The sequence below is a fragment of the Notolepis coatsorum genome, assembly GCF_963971535.1.
Source record: "Notolepis coatsorum genome assembly, chromosome: 12".
Lineage (NCBI taxonomy): Eukaryota > Metazoa > Chordata > Actinopteri > Aulopiformes > Paralepididae > Notolepis > Notolepis coatsorum.
This window is the reverse complement of record NC_140176.1, coordinates 79,757,659-79,775,798: the sequence shown is the minus strand read 5'-3', so window position 1 is coordinate 79,775,798 and position 18,140 is coordinate 79,757,659. Positions and strand designations below refer to the sequence as shown.

At 45.8% G+C, this 18,140-nt stretch overlaps 1 protein-coding gene across 1 annotated transcript in view; it reads left to right on the top strand.

The window, feature by feature from the left end:
• The window catches only part of ctnnd2a (catenin (cadherin-associated protein), delta 2a), a gene marked incomplete at both ends in the record, with an annotated part of 886,308 nt that overhangs the window by 567,702 nt on the left and 300,466 nt on the right, over window positions 1-18,140 (top strand). Inside the window, one exon of the mRNA XM_084325908.1 lies at window positions 10,888-11,074. Coding sequence (XP_084182034.1) covers window positions 10,888-11,074 — 187 coding nt within the window. The remainder of the gene's footprint in view (window positions 1-10,887; window positions 11,075-18,140) is intronic.

Sequence of the window (18,140 nt, the reverse complement as noted above, 5' to 3'; positions counted from 1 at the left end):
TAATAGCTTTCTTATGGCATTTTGGGGGATGCAATCAAAATTTGCGTATGAAATGTTATATAAGGAATAGCACGTAACAGTCTTTCATCAATTGGAGACACAGTATTTTGTAATCAAAAAGAAAAGAAGAACACTTCAAAGACCGAATTCAGCTCGTTTGTTTGCTTCTTCTAAGTGCTGGGTGTTGGGGTGTCTCTGTCTCCTGGGTCTGAGCCCGTGGCTACAGATAATCCCACAGACAGACGGATTAATAAAACATCTCCACTAACAGGCCCCCTGTCATTACTCACTACTCTTCATCTCAGTTATTCATGAATTCATGCAATCATCACTCTGTTCCCTGTGAACCACGGAGGGGCTCCTCCTGTAGGTCAGCACGCTGAGAGAGATGGGGGGGGGAGAGAGGGGGGGAGAGAGAGAGAGATGGGCGGGAGAGAGGTGGGGGAGAGGGGGAGAGGGGGGGGGGGGAGAGAGAGAGAGAGAAAGGGGGGAGAGAGAGAGAGGGGGGGAGAGAGGGAGAGAGAGAGGGGGGGAGAGAGGGGGGAAAGAGAGCGAGAGATGGGGGAGAGAGAGAGAGGGGGGGGAGAGAGAGAGAGGGGGGGGGGAGACAGAGAGGGGGTAAAGAGATATATAGGGAGAGGGGGAGTGAAACACCTAAAACAAAGTGACCCCCTCTTGTACCATTATCAAGCCCTGCAGTGCCAAGAGCAGAGGAGCATCAGGAACCCCCTTACCCAGCTGGTCCTGAGGCTGAGTCCACAAACTTGCTCTCTTAACACACCTCAGGAACAGAACACATCACCAATCAGAATAAATCAAATTACTACACAGCTAAAACAAAACTACATCACCTATTGGAAAACACAAACAAAAGCACAGAGCAAAATGCAGTGCTATCTGGCTCTAAATCGACAGTACACCATAGCAGATTACTTGAGCATGGTGACTGATCAACAACTAAAAAGAACCTTGACAAAATACAGACTGAGTGAGCACAGCCTCGCTGTTGAAAAGGGAAGGCACAGGAAAACCTGGCTCCCTGCAGAGCAAAGGCTATGCTGTCATTGCATCCTCAGTGAGCCTGAAACTGAGTTGCACTTCCTCACCAAATGTGAAAAATATAAAGATATTAGAGAAACGCATTTAAAAAAAAATTGAACTAATAACAAAAGGTTTTCTTGCACTACCAGATACAGGAAAACTACCAGTCCTACTAGGGGAGGACTCAACAAGCTGTGAGCTAGCAGCAGCCTATGTTGCTGCCTGCCATAGACTGAGGGACAGTGAGTGACAGTCACCTGACATGTTTATGCCGTAATATTTTATATTCTATTTTATGATGAAAATGTTGTATATACTATGACATTAATATGTGTTTTGTAATCCATGCTTATGTTATCAACCATTTGCTTTGGCAACATGTACAAGCTGTGTCATGCCAATAAAGCCACTTGAATTGAATTGAATTGAGAGGGATAGAGAGAGGGAGAGAGAGAGAGCGACATACACACACGCACAAGGGCACCACACAGCTATGATTGTCATTGATGTGTGTGTGTGTGTGTGTGTGTGTGTGTGTGTGTGTGTGTGTGTGTGTGTGTGTGTGTGTGTGTGTGTGTGTGTGTGTGTGTGTGTGTGTGTGTGTGTGTGTGTGTGTGTTTCTTGTGTGATTCTTGTGTGGTGAGATACAGGAGAGGGAGAAAGCATGTTAACAAACACACACTCACACTTTTTACACAGTCTTACACAACACACACTTACTGTTGTCTGCAATTTTCTTTTTTATTACTTTTGAATGAATTGGGACTTTTTCATCTCGTCGTCTGCTCGGGCATTGGTCAATGTTGTCCTTGTAAGACTTGTGCCAATAAAGCAAAGCACAACATGGCTCTGCTATCTGCCTCTGATGGAGGGGAGATGGTCGACCAATACGTTGCACATTCCTGTTCAATGTGAGGACCAAAATTATGGCAAAATACTGTCAGGTTTTAAACTGTGGATACCAAACAGAGAAGGTAAAGATGACTTTAAACTGTAATCCAGAACTATTTTATTGCACTGTAAAAAAAAAGATTTTATATGTCTGCACTTTATGTGCTCATTTCATGTCTATTCTATTCTACTACTTATTGCACTGCACTATTGCACTATCTTACTCTGTCTATCCTATCTTACTATTTTTATTATTGTCTATTTAAAAAGAAATTATCAAACCATAAACAAGGTGGCCTGTTGGGATGTTAGATCCTAATGTGAAAAAATATGGCTGCACTTTATGTGCTCATCTTATGCCTGTCTTTTTTCTGTTGTGAAGCACTTTGAGCTGCAGTTTCTGTATGAAAGGTGCTATACAAATAAAGTTGTATTATTATTATTATTATTATTATTATTATTATTATTATTATTATTATTATTATTATTATTATTATTATTATTATTATTATTATTAAAAGAGAGTCCAGGGAACATTGGTCTGGTCATTTAACTGTGATCACGGAAATTTGACCAGAGACAGTTGTCCTTTGCGTACTAGTATAGTTAACTCACTGGAACGAGGGGGCGGTCGGGTGGCATAGCGGAGATTGCGCTCATCACCAATGCAAGAGGCTGCGGTCTCGACTCCCGGAGTCAGCATTGCCCTGCGGCTTGGGCCGATCTTCATACTAACTTGTTTGGCTGAGTTAGCGGGAGGGAAGTCGTGGGTGGTAATCTGGCGTTGTGGACAGCGACGCACGCCTACAGGTCAGGTCTGGGCGCCTGCTCAGCGAAAGGCAGGAAGTGGTGAAGGCAGCGTGACCTCCCACGCGTTACGCTTCACCAATGAGAGTCCTCGCTGCCAGGTGAAAAGAGAGCCGCTGGCTGTCTCCACATGTGTCGGAGGAAGCATGTGGTAGACTTCAGGGTTCCCTTGTACCGACCAGTAGGGGGAACATGCGCACAACAACCAGGTAGGGGAGGGGGAAATTGGCATAACGACTAAATTGGGACGGGAGAAAAGCATAGAAAATCAGGCGGAGAAAAAGAGGATAAAAAAAAATAAAAAAAAATCACTGGAACGCCTGGTTGATCTATTTCTCATTGTGGCCTCAGCCCTGCATTTCTGATAGCAGGCAGGCATTTTTAAAGGCAGGCATTTGCAAATTCATTCACGATGCAAACCAAAGTAGGCCAATACCACAACGTACAGAGAAACACCTTGAGATACAGTGTGGGTTCTGTTTGCTAAGCAGTTCTGGTGAGAAAGTCCAGGATGTTTGATGCTGTAAGGCTAGAGCTTTTCTGAACCAGCTGACTCATTGAAAAGACTCTCTCTCTCTCTCTCTTTCTCTCTCTCTCTTTCTTTTTATCTTCCTCTTTCTATTCCTCTCCCTCTTTCTCTCTTTCTCTCTCTCTCTCGCTTTCTCTTTCTCTCTCTCTTTCTCTCACTCTCTTTCTCTCCTGTGTGTGTGTGTGTGTGTGTGTGTGTGTGTGTGTGTGTGTGTGTGTGTGTGTGTGTGTGTGTGCGTGTGCGTGTGCGTGTGTGTGTGTTTGTTATGTGTGTGTGTGTGTGTGTGTGTGTGTGTGTGTGTGTGTGTGTGTGTGTGTGTGTGTGTGTGTGTGTGTGTGTGTGTGTGTGTGTGTGTGTGTGTGTGTGTGTGTGTGTGTGTGTGGCATGTGTGTGTGTTTGTTATGTGTGTGTACTCCCCATTGTGAACTAGGTCTATACCCAACCGAATGCAGAGCTAAACATGATTACAATCATGACAGCACTCACTGTTTCTGAGCTAGAGAGCGAGAGACAGAGAGAGAGAGAGAGAGAGAGAGAGAGAGAGAGAGAGAGAGAGAGAGAGAGAATTAACAAGGGAGAAAAAAGTGGGAAGTGCTCTCACACACACACACACACACACACACACACACACACACACACACACACACACACACACTCACACTCACACATTTTAATACTTTATTTGGTTCCACAAATTATATTACATAAACAGGGAATCAAATGTATCGGGGCCAAGCAGCACTGAACACTTAAGGGTACACATAGCACCTCCTTCTCCACGTGGCTAAGCTGCCAATAATAGCTGAGACAGAGCAATATTTGGCAATTTGTTTGGCTTTTCTTTTAGACATTGCAGCAATTCTCAGACCGGTCATGGTGGATTTGTGTACATGGCCAAGACTTCCGAACACAAGTACACCATATCTACACCTATACCCAAGGTCAGTCATCACACTGAGCAGTGGTTGGTATTTGATATACTTGTCCCGGAAGGCCTGGTCCATGTACAGGTCAAAGGTACAGCCTACTTCTATGACCAGCACCTCTCCGTGGCTGGTGTCAACAAAAACAACGTCCGGTGTATTGGGTATGTTAGCAAAAACATCGTTGGTAAGGCCAAACCACTCTGGTTTCACTCTGGCATGTTTGTACATTGTTGCACTAGATGGTGATATGTTCCGTACCGCATCAGACACAATGTCCACAATACGGTCATGACGAGCGATGTACAGGTGTTTGTATGCATTACATCCGTTTGTTATGTGTGCAATGGATTCTAGGTGTTGTGAATCCTGATGGTTTAAACAGAATGGACTGTGAGTTTGAGGATACCAAGTGGACAGATTGTATTGGGTGGGTAATACCTGCAGTCTTGCTTTGATGGTAAATTTTAAAACATCCTCACCAACAGCGGCGTTCTTATACACTGAGTGTGAGACTGAGTGGTCAGCAAACTCCAAACAAGCTAGTTTGCCCTGTAGTCTGAGTCCACACCAGTGCTGCCTGATCTCAGACTGCTTCATGCTAAGCAGAACCCTCCTTGCAGAGTCTCTGTGCAGTTCGACAGTCTCTTCCTGCGGTGTTGTGATGTTGGCCTTCACAACCACACAGGGGTCTGTGATAAGTTCATCAGAGACAGGGACTTCAGTCTGTGTGTTGGTGGGTTTTGTCCATTTCAGCTGAACTCCAGTCTGGTTGCAGAGGTCATTGAGATCTGGCCAGTCAGACCAGACCCCGAAGCCCTTGGCCCGAGAGTCCAGTTTCCCAGAGTCTTTCTTCCTGAAGCCGAGGAAGTTATTCTGGTCTGCGGTGGCCAGGGGGATCTTCCTTCTGCGTAGATCCAGCAGGAGAGAGGCCCTGGCCATTTCTCTGACGGTGACATCATCATTGTTAAGCATGTGGAGCAGGTGGGCTAGCCTGGTGGCGATGTAGGTCCACTCGACATTGGGGACTCCCAGCCCTCCCTCTCCACATGGGAGAAAGATCATGCCCCGTGTGGAGTGTGTGTTGAGGCCTACCCACTTTCTGACCAGCTGAACAGTTTTGTTTGTCATTTCTCTCAGTGCCTTGAGAGGGATGTGTACATTGGCAAAAAGGTGTTGGATTTTAGCCAGAGCCACCTCTCTCACAGCCTGGAACTTCATGATGACGGGGAGGGGGGACAGGTCAATCAGGTGTAGACGATGGAGAAACTCTGTAGTGAGCTCCTCGACCTGCTCCCCCCACTCTCCAGCGATGTTAAACCTGTGGCCAAGGTATGGGTAGGTCTCATTACGGGAATACACCTTGATGGGTTGGCCCATTACAAGAAAGGAGGGGGGCTTGTCGTTCTTGGCCTTATACCAGCGGTTGCCTCCACTGCGGCGCTCATGGAGTACGGCGCACTTGGCGCACACACACACACACACACACACACACACACTCACAGTCTGAGTTGGAGTATTTGATTGCTGGCAGACAGAGTACAAGGTCATCGCCTCCCTTCCTCCATTATCACTCTCCTCATCATCCTCTCTCCATTTCCTCTCCTCCCAACCCCCATTTTTTTCTCTCTCTATCCCTTTTTCTCTCTTTCTCTCTCTCTCCCGTTTTCTCTCTCCATCCATCTCTCTCTCATTCTTTAGCTTTTTCAGAGTTTCAACCTCTATTCCATCCCAGTCTCACATGCTCTCCTCTCCTTTGTTCTCTCTCTCCTCCCTCTCATAGTCCCAGCCAACTCACAAGGATTCAATCAGACAGAGCGAGAGGACGCCGGCGTTGTCTGTTCGCCGCTTCTCTCTCTGAAACTAACTGTAGTATTACACTATTGAGCTTTTATGCATGCTGTTTACCGCCCCCCCAAAGCCTCCACTACTTTCATGTCTGACCTATCCGAGCTCCTCACCACTGTCTGCACCACCTATTCCTCCACACTCCTGCTTGGGGATTTCAATATCCACATGGACAACACCAGCTGCTCTGCAGCCATTGATCTCATCTCTCTATTGGACTCCTTTAATATCACACAGCACATCATAGGTCCCACCCACACCAAAGGTCACACTTTAGATCTTGTATGCTCCACTGGTACAACCCCAACTGATATACAGTGTCTTGACCTAGCTGTGTCTGACCACCATACTGTTCTGTTCACTATTCCTGCTACTCTACCCAAGCTACGAGATGCACACACCATCACCTACAGCAGGGGTAGGCAACCCTAGGCACGCGTGCCCGCATAGGCATGCGGGGGCATTTTCATTGGCACAGGGGGCAGCATAAAAATAAAAATAAAAAAAGATTATACCTTTTTTTTATTTATTTTTTTACTTCGCTTTGAAATATTATAGTGAAATATTTTGTACTGTTGTCGCATTTATCTTGTTGAAATCCTCCCACAGGTTATTTTTTGTAAGTCGACTGTTTTGCACACCCCTATGACAGCTATACAGCTGTTCCCATGGTGCTCAGCTGTCAGCAGTCAGCTGGCCTCCCGCGCCCGCGCGCAGTTCCCAGGTAATCACACAGTGCTGCGGTTGCATTCAGTATGTGCCATCTTTCATGATGGCAACCCCCACTAAGAAAGTTAAAGCAAAAGAAATTCGGGCATTCCAGCCCTCGTGGACAGACGACTACGGGTTTGTGTGTCAGAAGGACCGTGCTGTGTGTACTTTATGTTTAGAAAATGTAGTTTGCAGAACGTCGGGTGTGAAACGCCATTTTGAGACGAAGCATCAAAAAAGTTAAGGCAGAATCGATTAAACGTGCCGTGGCCAGGTATGGAAAGCAAGCCAGCACCCTCAAAGTGTTCACGACTGCTAAAAACCACGCAACTGAAGCAAGCTATCGCATTGCTCATTGCATTGCGAAATGTGGAAAGCCATTCACTGATGGCGAGTATATCAAGGAGGCTTTTCTCTGTAGCTCAGATGTTTTGTTTGAAGCTTGCCAAACAAAGAGACAATCAAATCAAGGATAAAAGATATCCCATGTCAGCTTGAAGTGTCGAGCGATGCATCAACGAAATGTCAGAAAATATCAGAGAACAGCAAACAGCTGGATTAAAAGATGCTCCGGTGTGCAGCTTAAAGTGACCAACTACAGCCCCAGATAACGGAGCTCAGTAAAGCAAACTGTTTGTCTGCATTGCACCCCCGCCCCAACTCAGATTTAGGTTGATACAACCATCATAATAATATTGTTAATAATAACAATAACAATAATGATGTAATAATGTAAAATTATCATTAAAAATACCTGATTATGAGAAAAAAATATTACGATGCATGGAATATTGTTGATATGGCACAGGCACACTAGTTACAACTATATTTCAATGTCAAAAAGGTTGCTGACCCCTGACCTACAGGAATATAAAAAAGTTAGTGCACCAGCCCTCACCAACCTGCTAACCACCCACCTGGCTTCAGCTCTCCCCAGCACCCTGGTTGATGATATGGTTGCCCACTACAACTCCACCCTATCCGGCCTCACTGTCCATCGCGAGGCTTACAAAGACCATGTGGGACGGTATAAGGATGCCTTGGCCAAGGCCAAGTACTACTCCACCCTCATCACCAACTAGCAAAACCACCCAGACGACTTTTTACGACCATCAACCGCCTGCTCTCCCCCATTGTCACCCCTCACCCTTCAGATGCCACGACCTCACACCACACACACACACACACACACACACACACACACACACCACACACACACACACACACACACACACACACACACACACACACACACACACACACACACACCGGTCATGGGTGGCACGGTGGCGTGGCCGTCAGCACTGTCGCCTCACAGCAAGGCCTTCTGGCTTCACTCCACTGGCTCCCCGTCCGTTTCCGCATTGATTTTAAATGACTGCTGATTGTTTTTAAAGCACTACAGTAAATGGGCTGGCTCCATTATACCTTGCCGAGCTCCTGCGCCACACACCCCATCCAGAGCCCTAAGGTCTGCTGACCAGCTGCGCTGGAGGTGCGCAGGACGCCTTTTGCTTTTTCCAAATCCAACAGTGCAAAAATGCTTCCGCATTCGTCATCGGAGGTACCGTAGTGCCGTGCGGTAATGCGCCTTTCATTTTCCTTCACGCAGCGCCCAGCGGCGGCGTGCTCGCTCAGGTGCGTGCGTGCGCCGGCGTGCTCGCGAGGTGCTCGCGCATGCGCATGAGATCCCGCCTTAACAATATAAATAGTCACCGCCCCAAATTCAGTATCCAGAAATAGCTCAATTGGCAAGACGCCATGGCTGTGGATCCGCCAGCTAGTTGCTGGTGAGTTCGAATCCCGTCAAATTTTTTTTTTTAACGTGATTTTTTTTAACATGTATTCTTTCGCCGGTTAAGGTTAGGCATGGTTAAGGTTAAGGTTAGGCATTGTTTCGGAGTTGGTTAAGGTTAGAACGGTTAAGTTTAGGCGCTGTTAAGGAGCTGGTTAAGGTTAGAGTTTGTCAAAGAGAATGGCAATATTCTTTCTATGGTTAAGGTTAGGCATGGTTAAGGTTAGGCATTGTTTCGGAGTTGGTTAAGTTAGAACGGTTAAGTTAGGCGCTGTTAAGGAGCTGGTTAAGGTTAGAGTTTGTCAAAGAGAATGGCAATAGACAGCCTATTTCGGCGCGACAGCTCCCAAAGCGGGCCTGAAAAGAAATGCGCTTTACCGTAGTGGCGTGCGGTGACGAATGCTTCCGCAGTTTTGCACTGTTGGATTGGGAAAAAGCCACACGCGCCCAGGACCAGGCTCAAAACCAGGGAGACAGAGCCTTCGCTGCTGCAGCCCCTCGGCTCTGGAACAGCCTCCCCCCACATCAGATCTGCCAGAACCTAGAGGCCTTTAAACCGCTGCTTAAAACGCACCTTTTTTCCCTGGCCTTTGACCAGAGTTAGCCTGCCATCTGTACACTACGTTTGCTGTTACTCTGGACTTTTTATCTATTTTCTTGTCTCTTTTATATTGCACCTTGCTCTTGTTTTCTTAGTGTAGTATACCTTTTCTGTAATTTTAGTGTATTTTATATGTGTTTTTATTGTGTCCTACCTGTAACGCACTTTGCTTGGCTTTAGTCATTGTAAATGTGCTATATAAATAAATCTGACTTGACTTGACTTGACTAGCCGAGAATATCTGTCTCTTTCTCCCCTCTCTCTCTTTCTCTCTGTATTTCTGTCTCTATCTCTCTCCCTCTCCCTCTCTCTTTTTTATGTGTCGCTCCCTCTCTTTCTCCCTTCTCTTTCTCTGTTTCTCTGCCCCCCCCCCCTCTCTCTCTTTTTTATCTGTTGCTCCTTTCTTTCTCATTCTCTTTCTCTGTCTCTCTCTGCGAGCATGACCAGTGTAAGCAGCCAGCCAGGACTAACCATGGACCATGTATAGAATGCGGATGTGCGTGGTATGTGCATGTACATGAGTGTCTATTTAGCACCGGGCCAGTTGGCTTGCTGCCTGAGCTTTCATCAGAAAACATCGCTTTCAGTAGATTATTGGACAACACTACAGAGAGAGAGAGGTGACATTAAGTTATACTTTATTAATCCCTGGATAGATGCTGATGCATGCTGTGTGTGTGTGTGTGTGTGTGTGTGTGTGTGTGTGTGTGTGTGTGTGTGTGTGTGTGTGTGTGTGTGTGTGTGTGTGTGTGTGCGTGTGTGCACGCGCACACACATGCCTTATTTAGCACCGGGCCAGTTGGCTTGCTGCCTGGAGCTTTCATCAGAAAACATCGCTTTCAGGTAGATTATTGGACAGCACTACAGAGAGAGAGAGAGGTGACATATTAAGTTATACTTTATTAATCCCTGGTGGTAAAGCGTCCCTCTGCGTTTGATCCATCCTAACCACTCGGGAGCTGTGGACAGCCGCAGGACAGGAGCCTGGGGACCAACTCCAGTTGTAATACCAGTACCTTGAGTCAAGGAGTATGTATCTAGCAGGCATGTCTTTCATGGTGTGGGAGGAAACCGGAGCACCTGGAGGAAACCCACAGGAACACAGGGGGAACATGCACCCTGTCTGTGTGGAGGCCTCGACACGGAACAGAATAGAATGTTTTGAGTGCCATCCTCATTTGGGTTCCAGGTCTGTCCTCACTCCACAGCTGATTGGACAGTTGAATAATTCAGAGCCTAGCTGCTCTGATATGTCCTCCTGTGGAAACCCTTTAAAGAGAGAGGACCATTTATACTTTATTTTATCTGACAACCCACTCAGACTTTCAGGGGTCTTAATTGAAAAGACCCCTGAACATTTTAAATGGGGGTCTGTTTCAAACAGTATCCATGTATTCATATTGTAGGAAATTAAATCTCTACCGGCAGATGTACGTACCGTCTTTAAAATTGTGAGGGAGAAAACAAACAGTCCTGATTTTGTTTGCATAATTGAGTGCTTTCTGCAATGAGGGAGGCTTCAATTATCCACATCTACCACTCCTCACATTACATCCCTCTCTCCTTCTCTCTCTCTCTCTCTCCTCTCCTCTCCCTCTCCCTCTCTCTCTCTCTCTCTCTCCTCTCTCTCTCTCTCTCTCTCTCTCTCTCTCTCTCTCTCTCTCTCTCTCTCTCTCTCTCTCTCTCTCTCTCTCTCTCTCTCTCTCTCTCTCTCTCTCTCTCTCTCTCTCTCTCTCCCCAGGCGTGCTCTGGAACCTGTCTTCATGCGACGCTCTGAAGATGCCAATCATTCAGGATGCCCTGGCCGTGCTGACCAACAGCGTCATCATACCACACTCCGCCTGGGACTCCTCCCCCAATCACCATGACGACCGCAAGCTCCACCTCCACACCTCCCAGGTGCTGCGCAATGCCACAGGCTGCCTCAGGTGAGAAGGAAACATGCACTCACACACACACACACACACACACACACACACACACACACACACACACACACACACACACACACACACACACACACACACACACACACACACACAGTAATAAGAACGCACACACAATTACACACACATTTGCACACTTTAGAGGGTCAAAAGCCAAATTGCATTAACATTTTTGTTAATAGACGCCAGACAGAACAGCGTCTGCACCTGATGCGCTCTGATGTTGCGGATAGTTGAGGATGTTGGCATCACGCGTGAGTGGTCCCAGGATGACCTAATAAATTAACATTATTAGTTGAATAGTTACTGTACAGGAATTACAGGAATCATTTAAATATATGTGAGTTACGTGAATATAGCTTGCCTGTGGACACAAACCTTCATACGCCTCCTTTTAATACACACTTATATCATACAGTAATGTTAAATAAGATATTGAAACATATTGAAAGATGAAGGATGAAGTTACAAAGGAAAAAGTGCAAAAGCACTTACTCTTACTTTGACAATTATACAGCGCACAATACAAAAAAGATCCAGGCGGAGTTAAATATGCCTAGGAGTAGAAGGGTTTTAAACTGACGTCAAATCTGAGAAAAAAAAGCTGAATCCGCTTCAAGAAGATGCACTATTTATTAAATTTTTTAATTTTATTTATTTTATTATGCAATATTTTTATTGGGTTTTACAGTACACATTTCAGGTTTTCATTGTCGTCAGTTATTCTTAGTTCCTTTTCTCCACAAGTGTCTACAAGTATACCCACATACCCCCTCCCCCCTCACCTTTTCTCTCTCTTAGCATCTTTGAGTCTGTTTTTACTGTTGTCATATAGAAATAATACGTACATTCATTGGTACCTCCAGTAAAATAGCTTGTACATAAATCAAAATAATTGAAAAGAAGAAAAAAAAAATAAATAAAAAAAAAAATGACATCTTTACAACACCTTCAATGGCGTGCCTCCGCTCTTCCCCGGGGTCTGGGTCACGACTGACCATGGGAGAGAGCGGGGGGACTCATCCTATAGCAGCCCTCCTATATATTCCCTTCTCAGATAGTCATTAAATGGTTTCCATATATCCTCGTAAACCTCGTATTTTATTTATTACAGCAAGACATTCATTAATTGCATGGTTACTGTAATGTGTGGAGCCGTCACAGTCATATGTAAGTAAGGATACAGTTTGAAGGACCTACTGAATTGGTTTTGTCATTCTGCCATTTCAGCATCAGGCGCTGCCACCGACGTTATTACCTTCATGTAAAGCAAGCGCTACGGGCCGCCTATTAAGAACAACGGTCTGAGCATGCGTAGTGAACTGTGACGTCATCGTTTATCTAGACTATGCGTTTAACGTGGCTACACGGAACTACTGAAACGGATATTTTGACAAATCTTCACTTTAAAATGCCTTTTTGAAAATCTCCGTTTACGTTTCTGAAAATACCGTTTACGTGTGGATTAAAGGCCCAAACGTGGAAGAAAATGCACGTTTTGTTAAATATCCGGATTCGTGTGGACACGACCTAAGACAAGGTTTTCAGCACCATGGAGAGCGCGGTGGGCCTTATCGGCCTTTTGAGGAATGTAAATTTCTTGCTCGTGCTACTTAGTGTCTTCTGATGAAGAGAATGTTTATAAACCTCATGGTCAGAGAGAAATTAGTTTTTACTTGAATCTCTCTCTTCACAAGATCCAGGCTGTAGTTGTAGTATCAACAACACAGCTCCCAGCAGCCAGCAGCGTGGCTCTGTGTGCCGTCAAGAGGAGGCGCTGGTGAGCAGGGGGTGTAGGCTGCTGACACTTTTGAGAATGTATCTAAATCAATGCAAGAATGAATGATCTATTATAGACTTATTATAGACTACCAGGGGGAATAAAACATATCACCACCAGAGCTAGACCAGAGACCAGAGACCAGAGGTAGACCAGAGACCAGAGGTAGACCAGATACCAGAGACCAGAGACCAGAGGTAGACCAGAGACCAGAGACCAGAGACCAGAGACCAGAGGTAGACCAGATACCAGAGACCAGAGACCAGAGGTAGACCAGAGACCAGAGACCAGAGACCAGAGACCAGTGACCAGAGACCAGAGGTAGACCAGAGACCAGAGACCAGAGACCAGAGGTAGACCAGAGACCAGAGACCAGAGACCAGAGGTAGACCAGAGACCAGAGACCAGAGACCAGAGGTAGACCAGAGACCAGAGACCAGAGACCAGAGACCAGAGACCAGAGACCAGAGACCAGAGGTAGACCAGAGACCAGAGACCAGAGACCAGAGACCAGAGACCAGTGACCAGAGACCAGAGGTAGACCAGAGACCAGAGACCAGAGACCAGAGACCAGAGACCAGAGACCAGAGACCAGTGACCAGAGACCAGAGGTAGACCAGAGACCAGAGACCAGAGACCAGAGACCAGAGACCAGTGACCAGAGACCAGAGGTAGACCAGAGACCAGAGACCAGAGACCAGAGACCAGTGACCAGAGACCAGAGGTAGACCAGTGACCAGAGACCAGAGACCAGAGACCAGTGACCAGAGACCAGAGACCAGAGGTAGACCAGAGACCAGAGACCAGAGACCAGAGACCAGAGACCAGAGGTAGACCAGAGACCAGAGACCAGAGACCAGAGGTAGACCAGAGACCAGAGACCAGAGACCAGAGACCAGAGACCAGAGACCAGAGGTAGACCAGAGACCAGAGACCAGAGACCAGAGACCAGAGGTAGACCAGAGACCAGAGACCAGAGACCAGAGACCAGAGACCAGAGGTAGACCAGAGACCAGAGACCAGAGACCAGAGACCAGAGACCAGAGACCAGAGACCAGAGACCAGAGGTAGACCAGAGACCAGAGACCAGAGACCAGAGGTAGACCAGAGACCAGAGACCAGAGACCAGAGACCAGAGACCAGAGACCAGAGGTAGACCAGAGACCAGAGACCAGAGGTAGACCAGAGACCAGAGACCAGAGACCAGAGACCAGAGACCAGAGACCAGAGACCAGAGACCAGAGGTAGACCAGAGACCAGAGAGCCTGATATCTCCCTTGGCCAAGGCTGACCAGTAGATGTTTGGCAATGTGGGCAACCTAGGATTCCCAGATGTGTAAAAGAACACAGGTATTAAAGAACATACGCTATTAAACACACACTTGTTCTATGTGAAGGAATGAATGACATTTTATGAATGAATGAATGACATTTTATTTTCGTTTAATGTCCGACGACCCATCCCTTACGGGATTATAAGACACCAAAAACAACGATTAAACATAACAATCACTTCCCATGGTTTCTAAGCTACACCGTGCACACCATCAGAGGCCAAAATACATCACATATATGTTATTTTCATGCATTTATCCCAAGCTTTCTCTAAATATTCAGCAATGTGTGTGTGTGCATGCACTGATGCTCGCACGTACTTGACTGTGTGTGCATCCACGTGTGTGAATCCCTGTGACTTTTCCTCAGACGTGCTCGCATCGACGTTCTTGTCTGCAGTATTGTCTGCTGGTGTGTTCTCTCTCCTCTGTCTTACCAACACTCCACGTGCACAATGTCAAAGTTCTCTCTAGGGCTACACGTCCTTCTTCAACCAACTCTCTTCCTCTGGCTGGGTAACCATAGCAACAGCTCTTCGACTTGTGTGTGTTCGTTGTGTGTGTGTGTGTTTTCGTTTTTTGTTAGGGTTGTATATTTCCTTAAAAGAAACAACTTAGATTTTGATAGAACATTTATGGGATTCTTTATTTAGTTTTTGTTCAGCTGTGCACTGTATAAACTAATTATTGTTGGAAATGTTCTCCATTTAGACACAGTACTTCAGATATTTTAAAAAGGAAAATCTTGAGTTTTACAAATGCATTCTGTTTTTTTGTGTGCCACAAACTTCATAATGGGGAAGAAAATATTCTACTGAAGCGGTGGCTAATTTATATATTTCCCAGAAACCACCAGGTTTATTCAACTAACCGTGGCCAATTAATGTTTCTGTGGCTATAGCAGGTTTTGGTACAAAGTGTTCGTAGTATTATTACTTAGCTGATTTGTTATTTCAAACAGTCTATATCTTTGATGTGTACCACCCTTCAGAAGTTTATCCTTGAATAGAATAGAATATTTATTTTTGAATAATTCCTGTTGTAAAACAGCAGTCTAGAAGATAAACGCTACCTCACAAAAAGGAAGCAGAAACCGGTGCTCACCAAGGATGTGATCACTCTTTAGAATCTTCTTGGACACCTCGTAAAACCCTGGAGTGACAAAACGCTGTGTTTCATCAATAATGTTGTTTAAAAAGGTCGCTATCCTGATCATTTGAGTCAGTCAGCCTTTGACCATATTGACACAGTGGCCATTTTGCTCTCATGTCATGCTCTAGTTTTTCCACCCAAGGTGGAAGCAGGGAATTACTACATTACGCTGTCACCTTAAAGGTGCCCCCCCCCCCCCCCCCATTAAAGGACAGGATAAAGGTTTTTGTAAGATTATTACTCCTGTGATGCTACTAGAGTTGTGTCCACTTGTAATATTGTGTTCCTGTGCTTATTCGTTTAACCATTTCACTGCCACACTACAGAAGGTTAACCCTTTACTATCACACTACCGACGGTTACCGTCGGTAGTGTGATAGTAAAGGGTTAACCTTCTGTAGTGTGGCAGTGAAATGGTTAACCTGCTGTTATGTGGCAGTGAAAGGGTTAACCTTCTGTGTATTGTCGCAGTGAAAGGGTTAACCGTTTGGTAGTGTGGCAGTGAAAGGGTTAAATCGAGGCTTAGTGAGCTTCAATGAGCCACAGCCAGCTTGTTTTTTCTTTCTTTCTCAGATTAAAGAGCAGCGTACGTTAAGTTAACAACGTTAAGTCTGATCTTGCTCCTTCAAAAAAAAAGTCTAAAATGTTTGCCAGCCCCTGTCACAAATGTGACACAGTTATTTCACTTGCAAATATGAATTGTTTTTTTTTAATCATCCCTTTATCAATTCCCTCTAAAAACCCACTCAAACTCCTCTTGTATTGTGTTGAAGGGCAAAGGAACCCAGAGTGAAGCTTCCTCCCAACACTGTGTTAAAGACAGTGTTATCCATCCTGCAGGAATTGAGGAAGATCTTTTGGGACTGAAAAAACTATCTTGTAATAAATAAATGAAACAGTCCTATTTGCTAGCTCCAGGCTGTGTGAGGAAGCCCCTGTTTCTGTCAAGTTGAAAATAAATTTATTTCTTTAAAATTTGGAGGTGATGAATAGTTTATTTTCCACCAGCAACACTATGTTTGAGTCCCAGATGGACGAGGCTTTCGTGCACTTCAGAAAACTATCCAATCAGATGTAATATTTATGTATAATTGCGACTGTGAATAATATATCCCTCCCTAAGTGAGAGAGAGAGAGATAGCCATGTCTAGAGATGAGACAGACTGAGAGATGGAGAGAGAGAGCGAGGGAGGGGAGAGAGAGAGAGAGAGAGAGAGAGAGAGAGAGAGAGAGAGAGAGAGAGAGAGAGAGAGAGAGAGAGAGAGAGAGAGAGAGAGAGAGAGCGAGAGAGAGAGAGAGAGAGGGGGGGGTGGGAGGGGAGAGAGAGAGAGTGGGGGGGGAGAGAGCGAGAGAGAGAGCGAGAGAGGGGGGAGGGGAGAGAGAGAGAGGGGGAGAGAGAGAGATAGATACTGTAGATAGATAGATAGAGGGGGGGAGAGAGAGAGAGAATAAATTCTGTGGAAGGACAAATCATATGTAGTGAAACCTTAAGGCTCTCGTCATACATTTATTTGCTGAGAGGCCACTGTCACACTGTTCCCCCTAAGGCACACACATGCGCACACACACACACACACACACACACACACACACACACACACACACACACACACACACACACACACACACACACACACTCACGCTTGCTGAAATATTTGTACTCAATGCCCCCTATCACTGACCAGGGCCACACACTCCCCCTACAGCACAGTATATTATACAGATGTAGTGGCTGACATTCTCCCCTCCGCTTCTTTGACACTTTGACAAGACAGCTCATATTATGCTGCTTCCACGCTGATAAAGATGACTTCACGGACAAACCAGACCAAACCCAACACACTCCTTTTCCGGAGCAAGTTCGGGGATACAGCTGCTTTCGAAGGCTATCCCCCAAGAGAACTGAGTTATTGTGGGGATTCTAATCGCCGCCATTTCTCTGGAAGATCTCTAGTCCATCCATGTTGCTTCCAGTCGCTGTGACGAGGAAGATCCAGGAGAGGTTTCTCCACAACTATCCTTTTCAGAACTTACTCCAGGAGTATCCCGGAGTGTTCCCTCTCCATCCCGATGATGACAGTGTCCTTCTCCCCGGTGGCGTTGATTACTCTGCCTCTCCCAGGTCAGATGTGGACGTGGAGGAGGACTTCACCCTGTCCCTGGTGAGCACCGTATAGCAGAAATAACTATTCTCCTCTCTGGTGCCTCATCCAGTGTCATCATGGAGGAAGAAAAACTACCAGGTAAGTATGTCTCTAGTGGTTCCCAAGCTTTCTTCCTACCCGTCTTCAGTGGCAGCAGGTGAAGAGTGCCGAGTGATTTCTAGGGCTGACCTCGATTAGTCGAATAGTCGACTAATCAATCGAAAGGAGCCGTAGTCGATTGCCAACCTCTTAGTGGAATGCAAAAAAATTAAAAATCCTTCTTCCCAAAAGCAAAGAGGCCTAGAAGCGTGGCTAACGCTAATGGCGCACATAACAGCGAGGCTAACTGCCTAAGAAAACGGGCACTGAAAGAGGATTTCACACACTAGACATATCAAGATGTATCCATCAGTGGACCAATTGCATGCTTTCGCAGAGGACAAGAAGCCTTCAGTCGACTTCTTCACACATTAAGCACCCCCCACAGCCCAAATGGAATGATCCCCCCAAAAAAAATTATTCAGGGGGGTAGTTGACTACCAGTCGACAATCGCCAAATTTCAGCCAATCAAAGTCGACTATACAAATCCTTAGTCGGGGACAGGCCTAGTGATTTCCAACAATGAGGAAATGGAAAT